This window comes from Pimephales promelas, chromosome 12 (assembly GCF_988280905.1).
Source record: "Pimephales promelas chromosome 12, fPimPro1.hap1.1, whole genome shotgun sequence".
Taxonomy (NCBI): domain Eukaryota; kingdom Metazoa; phylum Chordata; class Actinopteri; order Cypriniformes; family Leuciscidae; genus Pimephales; species Pimephales promelas.
In genome coordinates, this window is record NC_142780.1 from 14,383,775 (window position 1) to 14,400,345 (window position 16,571).

The 16,571-nt window shown below is 35.4% G+C and overlaps 1 protein-coding gene across 1 annotated transcript; it reads left to right on the forward strand.

The window, feature by feature from the left end:
• The first annotated feature begins 183 nt into the window (after nt 1-183).
• On the forward strand, nt 184-16,503 carry kel (Kell metallo-endopeptidase (Kell blood group)). Its single transcript, XM_039694393.2, has 18 exons — nt 184-314; nt 2,135-2,303; nt 2,390-2,707; nt 6,393-6,520; nt 6,652-6,810; nt 9,606-9,677; nt 9,817-10,005; nt 11,515-11,675; nt 11,780-11,897; nt 11,996-12,091; nt 12,189-12,284; nt 12,356-12,433; nt 12,537-12,640; nt 13,803-13,892; nt 14,479-14,546; nt 14,634-14,794; nt 15,428-15,517; nt 15,597-16,503. The coding sequence occupies exons 1-18, from the start codon at nt 291-293 to the stop codon at nt 15,759-15,761; spliced, it is 2,286 nt and encodes a 761-aa protein (XP_039550327.2). The 5' UTR covers nt 184-290; the 3' UTR covers nt 15,762-16,503.
• Nucleotides 16,504-16,571: the final 68 nt, after the last annotated feature.

The window sequence follows — 16,571 nt, forward strand, 5'->3', positions numbered from 1 at the left end:
ATAATCCAATTGATGGTTTTTGGAGTCCTCAAAAACATCTGGCCCTCATACATTTAAGAAATGGTGAAGTTCAGAAAATGCATCCAGAAATGCCACATTTATGTATGAGTAAGTGAGGGGTCTTGTGGAAAGCCAGGTCATACATGTTTATCAGTCAGTGAAAGAGTGAACAGAGAGTGTGATGAGGGAAGATAGTAGTTGGATGACTTGTTGCTGACGGAGGGAGAGATAGAAAGAGGAAGATATATGTAGGAAGAATCCTGATCAAACGACCACACAAGAAGAACAAGATGGACGAGAACCCAGTTCATCAGGTGAGGCTTTAAATATATTTACAATTTTTTAATTTTGGGGGTTTTGCCAGTGTTAATATGACAGTAGTGGAAGTCATGTAGAAGAAGGTGGGTTGGGATCAGGGAATGCAATACCAGATTCAAAATCCAGTCACCCATATTGCACCATAACATTGTGCAGTAGATTGTTGCATAAATGACGAAGTTTTGCTTTATATCAGAAAGGTCTCTATATGCCTACATAATAGATGTGTTGTGTGTGGTGTAGTTAAGAAGACTCTTGATTCACAGCCCTCTATCCACATGATGTCCCTTGCGAAAGCTACTTCTCGGGTTGTTGCCTTTATGGTTGTTGCTGACTCTTATATTACGCGGCTCACTGAATACTTGATTCTGATTGGTCAATCTGTGAGATATTTCACATCGTTGTTCATGGCATTTTTCGCACACCCAGGTAAATCAGGAAATCGGCGATTCTTTCATATTTCTTAATATGCGGTTATATTTACCGTTTCTTTGCGGAATTTCATGGGTGAAATCAAATGCATCAGCGCGGTTTCGAAGGCGCAGCTCGCGCGAAGTTTGAGTTTACCACCACAAAGCTGTTTGAAAGTAACTTCAACGAGATGTGCTTCATATGCTATTTACAAATGGCAAAACCGACTCCCACCTTTTTATGCTTCCATCCACGAATTTTCGCTAACGTGACACTCGTCCGCATCTACCGCCGTTGTAGGCTACTGAGAAATACCTCAGTGACATTTATAGTTTTTATATTGCTGTAATATTGTTGTCGAGTTTGTCTTATTGTTTGGCCGATTGTAGGCTACATAATGAACTGTTTTTCTTCGCGAATGTTTGAAATTGTTAGTTCACCCAAAAATGAAAATTATCCCATTATTTACTCAGCCTCAACCCAAATGACTTTCTTCTTTCAGCCAAACACAATCGGAGCTAGGCTATTCGAAATCCTGGCTCTTCCAAGCTTATAAAATGAGAGTGAATACCTGAGATTTTGAAGCCCAAAGCGCATCCATCCATCATAAAAGTAGCTTTAGTGATAGCAAGTCTACTCTTAGAGATGTCTATTTGATGTATTCATTACATTTACTTCTACAAGATGTATTTTTTAGAATATTTTCTAATCTGCAATACGTCTCTAGAACGTTTCATGTTAGAGGTCAAATAGGTCAAATTTAGAAGATGTCTTTATGATGTTTAAGATTTAAAATGTATGTAAAATAAAATGTATGTAAAACTGCCTTTTCTACGATATTTATATGATGTTTTTACACAGCACTTTCCAGTCTTTAGATTATCAGATCTTTAGCAGACATCTTACTGACGTACCTGTGCTACCTAATTTTTGTAAGAAAGATTTTATTTGGTTTTTCTATATGCTCTGCTTCCACGTTCGTCAATACCCAATACATCATGCATCGGGTCACTCCGGAATCCAGTGATTATAGTTTATAATGTGATAATTATATGTATTTTTCTTACAAAAACGCTTCCCTGTAGAAGGCCTTTATTAACCCCCTGGAGCCCTATTACTTTTATGATGGATGGACTTTTTTGTTCTTCAAAAACTCCTACTTTTCATTCCCATTAAGCTTGGAAGTTGGAAGAGTATATAACTCTGATTGTGTTTTTCTGAAGGGAGAGAGGTTTTTTTTTTTTTTTTTTTTTTCATTTTCATTGTTCTCTATGAATATACCGACTTGCTCTCATTGTGGTTGGATGATAATGTAATTCCAATCCATCATAAAGTCAACTTTTCCCAAATGTGCTTTTAACTTGACATTTTTGAACAACACATTAATCTCAATATGTACCCACAGGAAATGGTCATAACACCAGGGGAACAGCCTCGTTCTGATGATTCAAATCCAGTGGACTGCAACAAGTGCCGCAGGTGCTTATTTGTTCTTTTTGCCTTCTCTCTCTTCACAACTACATTAGGTTTGAGCATCTATTCCCACCTGCAAAAGGATTCACAATCAAAATCAGGTACAAACCTAGGAACTAGGCCTTATTCTTGTATAGATTGATATCATTGGTAACAATGGTGGTGATTTCAATCTCTTGTCTTTCAGCTGCTCCTCCTTGCCTTTCTCCCGCCTGCCTAAAAGCATCAGAGCATTTTTCTGTTGCCACGGATCCTTTTTCTCACCCCTGTGACTACTTCCTATTTGCCTGTGGAGCAGGTGGATCTTCCACCAACAAGGGGAGAAAGAGAGTCATGGGGTCCCCCAATAAGGACAGTGGAGAACTGGACAAAAAAAGACAAGTGAGGACAGGAGGACTAGTGAGGATGAGAAGAGAGGCAGATGTTCAAGGAAAAAGTGATGGACGGCTAAATACATTTCCAGACAGACAGACTGCTTTATTGAAAGCCATTAAAGAGATACTAGGTGAGTGAAATTCCACTATGTCTTTTGTACATAAAACAGAACCAGGGAAATGGTTTCATACTGTCTTCAGTCTGCTTCTATCTGTCTGACTTCCTAAGCCTAGGCTGGTTTGCTGGTCTTCTAGTCAATCAGACTGGCCAGTTTTAAAGCGGTTTTGGGCACTAATCTCACCTGATTGGGTCAACTTGGGTCTATACCACAGTGGTGTTTGATTGAATGTCATTTTAAAGAAAAATCTATCTATCTATCTATCTATCTATCTATCTATCTATCTATCTATCTATCTATCTATCTATCTATCTATCTATCTATCTATCTATCTATCTGTCTATGTTACGTAAAGACTTCGGAAGCAATAGCAAGTAACAATGTTTATTTGAAACTCAGTACACTGTCCACAGACAAGCAGGAGAACTCAGTACACGGTCCACAGACCAGCAGGGTAGCTCTATCTATCTATCTATCTATCTATCTATCTATCTATCTATCTATCTATCTATCTATCTATCTATCTATCTATCTATCTATCTATCTATCTATCTATCTATCTATCTATCTATCTGTCTGTCTGTCTGTCTGTCTGTCTGTCTGTCTGTCTGTCTGTCTGTCTGTCTGTCTGTCTGTCTGTCTGTCTGTCTGTCTGTCTGTCTATCTATCTATCTATCTATCTATCTATCTATCTATCATTCTGTCAGTCTTTCATTCATTCTATCAATAATTTTGTCTATATTTAATTCACTTGCACTATATGTTAATCCATCCATTCATCCATCATTATTCTATGTATTCTATTTTTAGTTGTATCATTGTCTCTTTATTTCTTGAATCATCCTTAACATTTGCAATTGCATTTTTTAAACAATTTGTAAAAACAGTACCACACAATGGATTACCTGCAAAAGCATGTAAATTGCTCCAATTCCTTAGTTCATCTCACAAAAGTTACAGTTTTTTTTATTCGCTTTGGTACTATTTTCACAAGTAAGGTGTACATTTTCAAAACTCTTAGTACAAAAATCCAAACTGATCACACTTGTAACGCAGCTAGTCATTCTTTCAAAACCTGATGTAATGCTTTCAGTCAGTTGCACATGTTTTCAGTCCACATAATAATTATTTCAAACACAAGATTATTGTAATATGTAATGAGAACATTTGGTTTAATCACTGAAACACAACAATATGATCTTCTTTCAGTTTAGTACTTTTAACAATCAGTTTATCCAACAGCAAACAATGCAAGATACATGTTTCAAATCGGCCTTAGAAGTGCTGAAATGAATATGCTACAGTACTATAAAAGACAGATTACACAGTTTTACTGTAACATTAGGCAATACACTTACAGTACCCAACATTTACATAATCTATAATTTCCAAATATCCATCATATATGTAGGCCTAATCAAATGAAGGATCAATGAAGACATCCTTTACAATCATTTAGGCAAATTATAGTTTTTATTTTTCAGATATAATTGTAATATAGGTATACTTTCTATAATGAAATGTAACTAAAGAAGAACAAAACATAACATTTAGTGCACACATTACAGTACATAGTGGCCAATTGTGGTCAGACTGGTCACCACTATGTGAAAAAAATTTGCTATAACCAGTATTCATCATGTGTGGTTACTGGTTACATGTAATTTAAATATTCATACAAACACACATTTTATTTCTGTAGTTCTCAAAATCCATATACTGTATATTGCTGAATTGAAAATCTATAGGTTTACCAAATGATTAATTGATTAACCATTAAGATCTGTTGGATTAAATAATAGACAAAAGTATTAAACTGAACAAAAAGAGATGCAAATCAAAAGTTTGATAGTAAGAGCGTTATGAAAGGCAGTTACTGTGAATGAAACAATAATGTAGATGAAACACTTATTTTGTGTTGTGAAAAGGATACTTTGTGATTGTGTGAATTGTACTAACACAGTTGAAAACATGATGAAATGTTTGAAAAAAGTGCACTTTTGATAATCTGTTGTGATATTAGCACTAAGAGTTTTGAAAATGTACATCTTACTTGTGAAAATAGTACCAAAGCGAATAAAAAAAACTGTAATATAGCAGTGAACTTTGTCGGTATTTCCTGATGTAAACTATAGCAATGGTTTTAATGACAATGATTGAAAATGCACACTTTATCTGTATGGCACATTTTCCGGTCCGGGCCACAAATTATCATCCACATCGCATAACTTAATAGCTTAATAATAACTTAATAACTTATAAAAATCTAACGCTTCACACATTCCCCTTCAATGGTGAAAGTCAAGATTCCCCTAAGAGCAATTCATCAATTCAGGACACATTTACAAAAAAAAAAAAAAAAAAAAAATCAAACAGAAATGTATTGAAAATATGCTTGACAGTTATTATGACAACCTTTTTGTATTTAATGCCTGCTACAGATGGTGTGATTTCGGCAATCCTATAAGATCATTACAAATCACACTGTAAGATATGGATCTAATAAACTTGGGTATGACATAGACTGTACAATGATGACACCGACTGAATACGATGCAAGTTAGTACAGAAGATTAAAACATCATCAGACTTTTTTTTTAAAAAAGAGGTGGGTTTGTTGGGTGTCAACCTTTGCTAATGTTATGGGACAATGACTTGATTTTAGTGTTTACGTAGATTTATGTAGTTTTGGAAAGTAATTTTTGATGTATGACATGTAGACTGTACAATGATGACACCGACTGAATACGACGCAAGTTAGTACAGAAGATTAAAACATCATCAGACTTTTTTAAAAAAAGAGGTGGGTTTGTTGGGTGTCAACCTTTGCTAATGTTATGGGACAATGACTTGATTTTAGTGTTTACGTAGATTTATGTAGTTTTGGAAAGTAATTTTTGATGTATGACATGTAGACTGTACAATGATGACACCGACTGAATACGACGCAAGTTAGTACAGAAGACTAAAACATCATCAGTATGCGCAGTTGTTAAACAAACAGAGTAAGATGAATCGCACTTTGGCAGTGAAAGTTTTTATTTGCGCTGAAAGAAAAAGAAGAGTAGGCTAAGCGAAAGTGGAGAATATGGATGTGGTCATGGCTAAGGAAAAGTTTAAGGAAAAGTGCCAATTTTGTAAATGGAGCTTGAGGTGAGTAGTTTAAGTTTTAGCACCACGTTGATCAATACGCCATTTCATGCTGCAGTTTCGTTGGCTAGTCAGCAGATGTTGGTCGTAGCAATAAACACACAAAATTATCGCAGGCGATCTATGGTTGCAAGACCGTGACAACGACTGTCTTTGAACCGCTCTTACTGTGTGACGTAGGACCACTGTTTCAGAGCCACGACCACGTAAATCTTTCGTCTGGGACAACCCAAAATTGTACAATGCGTACCAGGCATAATGCCACATGTGTCAAATTTAGTTCAGGACCACTGTCCTCCAATGTTTAGCCTCAACCCTGATCAAACTAACATATCTGTAGCTTTCTAGTAATCCTGTAGTGCTTGACTAGCTGGTTCAGGTGAGTTTGATTTGGGTTTGAGCTAAACTCCGCAGGAAAGTGGATCTTCGGGGGCCAGATAACCCCTGATCCTAAACCAAAAGAATATTTGAACTTATTTTGATCAACATGATATAATGTATTGCAAGGCATTGGCCATTTCAATCTGTATGGTGTCTGTGTGATCAGAGTCTCCTGAGGAGGGTGTTTCAATGAGTGCTGCAGAACAGAAAGCAAAGAAGTTCTTCAAGACCTGCATGGATGCAGAATCTCCAGAGATAGTGGGTTCAGAACCCTTCCTCACACTACTCCAGCAGGTACACATCCTTTGTAGGATAAGAGAAAGTAAAAAAGAAAAAAGTACACTTATGTTGCATCATGTATTTTTGTATTTTATTCTCTCTCTCCGCCACTCTCTCTCTCTGTCTGTGTGTGTGTGTGTGTGTAGTTAGGTGGTTGGGCAGTATCAGGTGAATGGAATCAGAAAGATTTTAACACCACCCTCACCCTGCTGATGAGCCAGTACTCCACATTTCCTTTCTTCAGTGTGTATGTAGGGCCAGACTCTGGTGAAGGGGAAATTGCTTCCAATCAACACTACATACAGGTGATCACTAATACTAATTAATTAAATATTTATTTTTATTAGGTAGGACCTATTTCTCAATGTCTGGGTCACTTTTTCAAAACTCCTTTTTTATTGAATTAACTTAATTAGCTATTTGGGCTAAACTGTGGATCATTGTCCATTCCTTTGGAACAAAATGATTTGACTGAATAGGCTACATCTTTCAAATGACATGAATTGTTTTCTTGCTCTGACACAACCACCGCCAAAATTATGTGCCTACAGGCCAATTTGCATGTTTACATTCTCTAGGGATGCACCGATCACGCTTTGTCATTGCCGATTCCGATTTATTTCACAAGCAAATTGTCCGATTTCGATAACAGTTGCCTTCCCATTTATTTGTTGTATATTTTCTCTATAACAGGCCAAGCTGACCTTAGATAAAATATTGGTAACACTTTATTTTACGACCCGCAAACAACTGTGTAAGTACACTGAAATTACGGTGTACATTTCTGTAATTATAGTGTACTTCCGTGTAGGTATAAGGGAACAATATGTTAAGTTTGGGGTAATAAAGGGGTAACAAACACCACTTTAATTTACAGCCCGCAGGAGTTACACTTACCCTGTAACTACACAGAACAAGGGGGTAACAAAGCTACTTACTATGTAGCAATACGAAACAACATTATTTGCACTGTAATTGCAGAGAAAGCTACTGTTATAAAAAAAAAAATCGTTTTAATTACACAGTACATTTGCCCTGACATTTAAGTGTTATTGCAATTCAATGGTATAAGGTAACTACTAATTACCACATGGTACGGTCTAAATTAAAATCATAGCACAAACAAATTATTTTGACTTAACATTAAGCAATCTAGTAAGAAAAGCCAATAAATGTAATTTTTATCATAGTATAATAATATAACCCACAGATGTCAAAATTACCTGTAACATTGCACAAAAACATATTTTTCCAGAAATGTGATACATTTTATAAACAACAGACGTACAATTTTTGCCTGGAATATATTAACAGAATAGGTACCTGTTATTTTTTTAACTAATTAAATAATTTGCTTGTATTTGCATGTGTTACCCCTTTATTACCCCAAACTTAACATATTGTTCCCTATACTTACACGGAAGTACACTATAATTACAGAAACGTACACCGTAATTTCAGTGTACTTACACAGTTGTTTGCGGGTCGTAAAATAAAGTGTTACCAAAATATTTGTAGCCATTTGAAATGAGAGGCAACGACTGAATTTAATCAAGATTCCAAAAAAAGATGCTACACAGGTTTTATTTAATTTAGATTGTATAATTTCAAGATTTAAAGCAAAAACAGAATAGTCTGACTCGATTTGTGAAATTATACATAAGTTACATAAGCTACATAAGACACAAAACAAAAACAGCAGACAGACGGAATGAAAATGCTAATTCACTCTCTGGCAGTAGGTGGCGCCTATAGAACAGCAGCAATATAGCGTTTTCTTCGTTACCGCTGTACACAAACCAGTACTGCGCTTATAAACTGCCATTACACAGAGGTAAGAGCATAGGGTAAGATGAAAGAAAATGCCTTTGTTCTCTCTGGGCCCGTCTTCAGCGTGTTCCGTCTATGGCCTTTGTTAATGTCCTGTTTATAGACTTCGTAATATTTCCAAACCCATATTTCCATCACCTTATTTCCATTACCTTTTGGACTTCAAGTCCACAATATAGATCGGCCAAAATAAAACCAAAACCCGGTTGCCGATTGTGTGTTTAGAGCAAAAAACGTCCGGTGCATCTCTATAATGCTCTTTTCAAAACTGTTAAAGGGGTCATGAACTTTATTTTTTTATTATAATGTTTCTTGAGGTGAACTTATAATGTTAGTAATTTTTACATCAAACAATTGTCATAATTTAGAAATAAATGGTCATTTTCTACCCTGATTTTAGCCCTCTGATTTGAAAGCTCTGTTTGGAGGGGCGTGTCGGTTGTGAGATTTCAGTGTAAACTCCCACTGCTGTGATCACGTCTGTTTCTGTCGCGTCTGTTTCTGTTTATTTGGTAGTTACAGGACATTGTTACATCACATTTAGAAAGAATGATAATTTCTACAAATATATGCTACCAAAAATACGACCTGATGAGCTTTAGCACTCTCTCGACTCCCAGTAGGCTACAGATATTTTCAGTCAGAGAAAACAGAAAAAGTTTATTTATTTTATGATAGTGCGGTTTAAAAAGTGATAGCCCTTATGATTGGTCTGATTTTCTCAAGCGTTCACCATTTTTTTTTTTTTTTACTATGCACATCTTCGTACTATGTTTACTATTTTTATATATTCGCGTAAAAATATTTCTACCTTATAGACCCCTTTTGCGCCGACGTCACAGTTACGTCACGGCGCTAGCTGGAGGCAAAACAAAGTGAAAACTGGAGGCGGCCAATACAAACCAGCACAGATTCGGCTACATAATAAGGAGATTAAATTACTTTTATTATTTTTAAATGTCATCTTATTGTGTTGTTTGGTGCAAGTATCAATGAAAAATGAATATGCTGTATGTGGATTTTTTATTTCTAGAAAATATTCACATGATTAAAATCGCACCGTAATGACACTCTTTACATTGTCAAACATTGCTAATGTTATGGGACAATGACTTAATTTTAGTGTTAACGTAGATTTATGTAATTTTGGGAAGTAATTTTTATTACACCCCTGAGTACACAAATCCTCAATATTTTGGTCCATTTTCTTTGTTTTCGAGATTGTTTTGTCCTCAATGTTGTTTAAGTATGTCTGATTACATTTCCATAGATTGACGAGCCTCATTTTCAGTTCCCTATTGACTGGAACAGCAAGACCAATAAATCCAAAGCTAGTACCCCAGTAGGTATTTTATGTTCAATTTAGCACCAGATTTGACAAATAACTAGTGTGGCTAATGCTCATAAAGCATTATTATACAGGCTTGTTTGGTATTTTGATAACATCTCTTTTGTTGTCTGTCTCTGCTCCTCTTTCTCAGTATTTGCGCCCATTCTATTCGTCATGTGGTCAGTATTTGGCTCTCTTGGGTGTTCTCTCCAATAACACCACTCAGCACTGTGGTCTTTACGTATCTCTGTCCACAACTCTCGCTGTGGCCACGTCCCCTCTTCACTACCGCCTCAGTCAGAAGTTACTCTACCACAGAATTACCATCCAAGAGCTGCAGGTCTGTGTGTTTGTGTGGAAATTGGATTTCCTGTCTGATATATAAATGGGTCAATAACAAATAAGAGTGTCCACGAAAGAAAAAAAAGAAAAAAGCAGATGTAAAAGTTTACTGTAAGTTTACTGAGGTTTACTGTAAACCAAATGTACTAAACATTTTCCAAAATAATTTGGAGTCTAAAATTGCTGGAAAATCAAAGGCATATGTCTAACCAAGTTGTGATCCAAATTTGAAGTTGATATTCCAAAACTTGAGCCTGCTGAAAGATTTAAAGAACCATTTCCACTATAATGCAATGTCCAATTTCAAAACTGTTCATAGATATAAGTATGTGTGTTTAAGCTTTGGAATAATACCTAATTAATAATTATTACTATAAAATGTCATAAAGGGACAAAGCTATAAATGTGTGCAATACACTGACAGTTAACATACTATAACACATGTGCCACATTCAAATACATTTTCTCTTTTTATTCTTATTAGTTTCATTTGGTTTTGGAAAAACGTTTATTAATTTTTAGAGAAAAGCTTCAATTTAATTTCTCATGATGTCATGTGATATCTCATGAAATGCAATTTCTTTACAACTTGAACACATGCATGTAAAGGCCAATTTATACTTCTGCGTAGGGTGCGCGCAGTAGGTACGGCGTAGCATACGCACAGCCGCGCATAGTACCATACCGCGTACTCTTCGCCTGAGGCGCACCTCCTCAAAAATGTAACTACATGTCGTGATGACGTGGACCGCAAGATCAGTGATTGGTCGGCTTGGTAGCATTGCATTTCTGCTGTGTTCTTCTGCACCGCCCGCCATTTTTAAATTCTACGTTTTCAGCGAAAGACTAGGAGAGAAACATGGAAATGAAGCAAGTGACTGAGCGATTCCTCAATAAGTTCTAACTTCAATATGATTCGTCTCTTTCAGTCGCCATTGCTTGTAGTAACCTAGCCACGAGGAATGTAAACACAGTGGAATATTAAAACCCTCTGCCGCCAACTAGTGTTTTGGAGCAGTACTGCAGAGCGACCAAGACCTGAACGCAGAAGTATAAATGCTCACGACGGTGTTGCCTACGCCGTACACTATGGCGTACCCTCGATGCAGAAGTATAAATTGGCCTTAAGTCTTGTTATTTGTATGCAATTATTTATTTTTGTTTCATTTTTTAATTTCATTTTTTTTTTCTAAGAAATAATAATAATGTTTATGGCAAATGACTTAATAATGTTTTCCTTTCCATAATTTAATTCTTTTTATTAGGCTTTTTTTTCTTCATTATAATATCAGGACAGTTTGGTTGGATCATCCTGACATGGATCACCCCCCCATAAAAAAAAAAAAAAATCAAAATATGTGAATTCTATCATTTCAGATATTAAAAACATGCTCATCAAAGAAGATGCGTATTCAAGTTATTGCGTGAATAAATTGGATTTTAAGTGTATTAATAGATCAGATAATATATATTAATTGACTAAAGCTGTTTTTTCTGTCCCTCACAGACTGTGGCTCCAGCCATTGATTGGCTTGCTTGCCTACAAGCCATGTTTCATCCCCTTCCTATCAGCCAATCAGATATTGTTTTAGTCCACAATCTCCCGTACATTATCCACATGTCTCAGACAATCAGCCAATGGCAAGTCAAGCATGAGATAATGGGCGCGTAAGTCACTTTTTGGCATGTTTTCTTAAAATGTTATAGTATAGATTTTCATAAATGAGACAAATGTTTTGTTTCTCCATTTGTGCCTATGTATAAATCTGCAGCATCCCTCTTCACACGTACATGATCTTCAGTCTTTTGCAAACACTCGTACCTGCGCTGGACTCGAGGTTCTTCCAAACAATGAGAAACTATTCCATTGCGACTGGAGACACTCAGGAGGTGGGTCGGCATTGGATTCATTCCCCACAAAGCCTATTTGTGTGAAGTGAAGCAGTTCAGACTGCAATTTCATTTGCTTATAATGTCTATGATTTTAGGAGATGCCTCGCTGGTGGCGATGTGTTCAGCAGACAGAGCGAGGATTTGATGCCTTACTTAGTCATGCAATTAGAGAACGACATGCACAGAAAGAGGTACGTTTTGGTTGGACCTTGTGAACAAATAAAGGATTGATTATGCATGGACATGTATTTAATAGAGCAATGACACGTGTTTTTCTCTCTCTGCCAGGCTGAAGAGTTGATCCATGATGTTTATTCATCCCTCAAGAAGAAACTAATAGGTCTGAGCTGGAGGGACAACAAATCAGACTTTATTTTGAATAAGGTATGTTGCGAATCACATACAAAATGAAACTGCGGATGGATTTCGTTCTGATAATCTTGTGTGTTTTTCAGATAAAATCTCTGAATCCAAGACTCTCCACTAAAACTAATAACCTCAATCATACTGAACTCAACCATCTCTATGCAGAGGTAGCTTCATTTGAAGATTGAAGAATAAATGAACAAGCAGTGTAGTCGGATGAGTGAATGAAATATTCTTCATTCGCTGTGTTTCTCCTCCTCTTTGCACTAGGTGGTTTTGAAAGAGGAGGATTTTTTCTCCAACTATCTGCAGATGCTGGTACTGGAGCGGAAGAGCAGGTGTAGACTGCTCTCACACGGCACACGGGCTGAAGGGTGAGTGCTCGCATGTTAACATTAAAATTTAAGGTAACGTTTTGTCACAATTGGGATTTGTATATTATTTTATGGTAATCTTCTTAAAATCACAGTTTAAATACACAGTACTATACGGAAGTGTATTGCATTCACTTGAGGAAACAAAATCTACTCTTTTTTTCTGAATCACCGAGTTAATTATCTCAGAATTACATGATAATTTTTCATGGAAAAAAAATGTGCTCTGTTTTTTGCTATGTTATCTCAAAAACACATTAATTCAGAGAAACAGAGCAAAAACTTTTTTTTCCGTGAAAAATTATCTCGTAATTCTGAGATAATTAAGTCGGTAATTCATAAAAACAGAGCAAAAACTTTTTTCCATGAAAAATGATCTCGTAATTCTGAGATAATTAACTCGTTTATTCAGAAAAACAGAGCAAAAACTTTTTTCCATGAAAAATGATCTTGTAATTCTGAGATAATTAACTTGTTAATTCAGAAAAATAGAGTAGATTTTGTTTCCTCAAGTGAATGCAATACGCTTCCGTACTATATGCGTTGTTTATAACAGTGAATATATTATACTTTTTTATTTATTTATTGTTTTATAAAATATGTTTTATACGATTTTATTGTTTGTATGTTTATATAAAGGTTTTACTTTTATTTCTTAACTAGTATATTTATTTTCCCCCTTCCCCCCAAAATAAACATTTCAATTTTTTAAAATTTAACATTATAAGGCTCATGTATTTTCAGCACATATAATTTTATATCTATGGATTATGCAAATGGGGTTTATCTTCAAAAGACTCAAATAATTTAACCTGAATGTCAAATTTTAGTTTTCATATCCTTTTTTACTTGGGTTATTCCTATTCTGATATTAAAGTCTGATATTTACTGATGTTAAAAACTTTAAATCTTTCCATTGGTTATTGTAGGGATGGAGGAAGCTTGAAATGAGAGATTGAGGTTGATTGCGGGTTTAAGCAGACTAAATGATTGGAAAAGTCTATCATTTCACTGGCAGTGACATTTTGATTAAAGTTTTGATTTTTTGATTTTTGTTTGAAAAGTGAAATGCATGCATTGATTATTCAATTATTATGCATTGATACTATTCAATTCATGCCATCATCATCCATTTTACATTCCCGTCTTTCCTCTTCTCTAGTTTGTCTATCACTCCATCCATCTCTGGCAATGACATCATCATCCCTGTTGGAATGTTTGTTTTGCCTTTCTTCCATTCCTCATATCCCAGGTATCTTATTACAACATAAAAACAGAATATTCATTCAACTGTAAAAATTTTACTTGGGTATATACTGAAATGCTTTGCACCGCTGTTAGAAAAATGTTAATATATTATTTTATAATGTTACTCTGATTATTCCTCATCCTCCACTCCATTCTAGTTTTTATATGATGATGTATGATGCATAAATATGAATGTACGAAAGTTTGATAAAAATGTTTACATAAGGAATAATCCTCAGCTAGCTGTGCTTTAAACGATTTTAATGCACGACGTGGAGGCAAATAACTTTTTGAAAAATTAATTATAACATTTATTTGATTTAATTAAATTATCGATCAAGAGAGAGAGAGAGAGAGATGCGTGTGAATTACCTGCAACTGTGAGTTTAATTACTTTAAAAACAGCAACATTGAAAACAAGTTTCTGTACTCCTATGTGTGACGTATGCGTGTGTGCAAAGCAAAGTTAACATAGACCAGTGATTTAACTGACTTGGAACTACGTGTGCATTAAACAGTATTGCACACCTTTCAGCCAATCAGAATCAAGTATTCAGACAGACCATGGTATAAATTACAATATCCTCTAGGGCACTGAATTATGGGACACTGGGATCTCTGATGGCTAAAGATCTTCTCCACCTTCTCCTTCCTGATAGTAAGTCAGTATGGATTTCAATATGAATATGCATATGTGATGTGTTTTTGAGTTTTTTTAATTCCCTCCTGTGTTTCTCATCACCAGTCCACACACAGGCCAAAAATCCAGAGTCAGAGAGTGTGTGTGTGTTGTCTCATTATCTGAATGTGACCAAGTATCCAGGACAGGCTGGCACATTCTCCCTTCCCCCCTCCAAACAGCAGGAGGTTTGGGTGCAGTATTCTGCTCTACAGGTGGCACTGGATGTAAGTTAACTCACTGTAGTCTAGTCCACAGACCCCTAAATATGATCACCCCATACTAAAATTTAACAGGCATCTTAAATGGTTTCAAAAATTATTTGTAACTTTTTTTTTAAATATTATTATAATAAAAAATATTATTTAATTTAATTATTATTACATGAAAAAATATGATTTATTTTGTATGTATATATTTTTTTGTTTCTGCCCAGCTAACAGGGAAGTTTGGAACATTAAGGGAAAAATGGAATATTCCCTTAATGTTTGCATAACAAAATAAAAAAAGGTTTAAAACTAAAAATCCTGGAAGTTTGTAAATATTCAGAAATAATGTTTTCATAATTTAATAAGCATGTTTGAAAAAATATATAAGAAAATAGCCTAGTTTTATTATCTGGGTATTAAGTAGTACTATGTTGTTTTTCTACTAATTATAGTACTCTAATCTTAAATGTATTATTTATTTATTTATTCAAATCTGGTTTTCATTTTACATTTTCATTTCCCACTGTTTTTCTTTAAACTTTTCAACAGACCCCCTAGCACTTCATAAGGACCCCTATTAGATCATTTCTGCTCTGGTAGCCCAACATTTGTCTTTGTCAAACTTTTATATTCCATATTTGTTCCTTAAAGGCTTATGAGATGAGTTTCACCAGACATCCAACGGACTCATCTCTATCAGGCCTCTCTGACATTCACCTGTTCCTCTCATCCTTTACTAAGGTACAGAGAACATCTCAAAGAGAATTACTTAGACACTCAAGCATGTGTGCTGATCAAACATTCAAATCAAATGTTACAGGTAACGTGTGACGCTGACCCTTACCGGGAGTTTATGCCCTTTGAACCTTCATTTCTGGTAACAGTCCTGTGTTCGGACTCAGGCTTGTGCCCCAAACCGCTGACCTGCCTGAATAAATCTCAGAGTTCTTCTCATGAGATGTGCCAGAGCCGAACGCTGCACTGAATCTGGGAGGACCTGTTGGAGCTGGTTTGGGATTATTGAACCATTGGAGCTGCTCAGTGTTTAGTGAAAATTGGAGAAAGTCAATCCAGAGATCACTAACTTTTTTATATTCACTGGATGGGTTTAAAAATGTCACATATAGTACATCTATGCAATATTATTACGTTTGATAAGTGATGTACAGTGTGACGAACAGTTAAAAGCTGCTTGGTGGATATGATCTCTCATAACACTTTGAAAATGTATCATGCTTTTACAGAACTTGGGGGAAATTCGTGCAAAATAATATATTATGGGAGGAAAGAAATCGCATGCATTTTTACAACACTATAGCAGTATTTCCTTGTTTGTTTATAAAGTTACTCTGGTTTAATATGTGGTAACTATAGTCTTAATGTAAATACACAGTTAAACTGGTTACTACAAGAACTATGTTAAGTTTGAGCAAGGAAGGAGTGCATTTCACCTCTTAAAAGAAATTCCAGTCAATGATGATGAATGTACTCTCTCCAGTGTAAATACAGTTTGAGGTCTGAAGTCGGAATGTATCATAAATGTCACTCTTAAATGTGAAACTTACTAAATTTGGAAGAAACGCAGAATTGTGTTTTGGAATGTGTTCTTTTTAAGAGTGTATCATGAAAGCTCTTTTTTATTATGACACTAGCAAACATCGACGATTCTTGACATTTTTGTTGTTTAAAATTGTGTTTATAAATGTATTATTGTTTTCATAATAACATAATGTCATTTAATTGGTGGTCAAGTGTAGTATTTTACAGAGACATTTTTAATTATGTAGAGACTGAG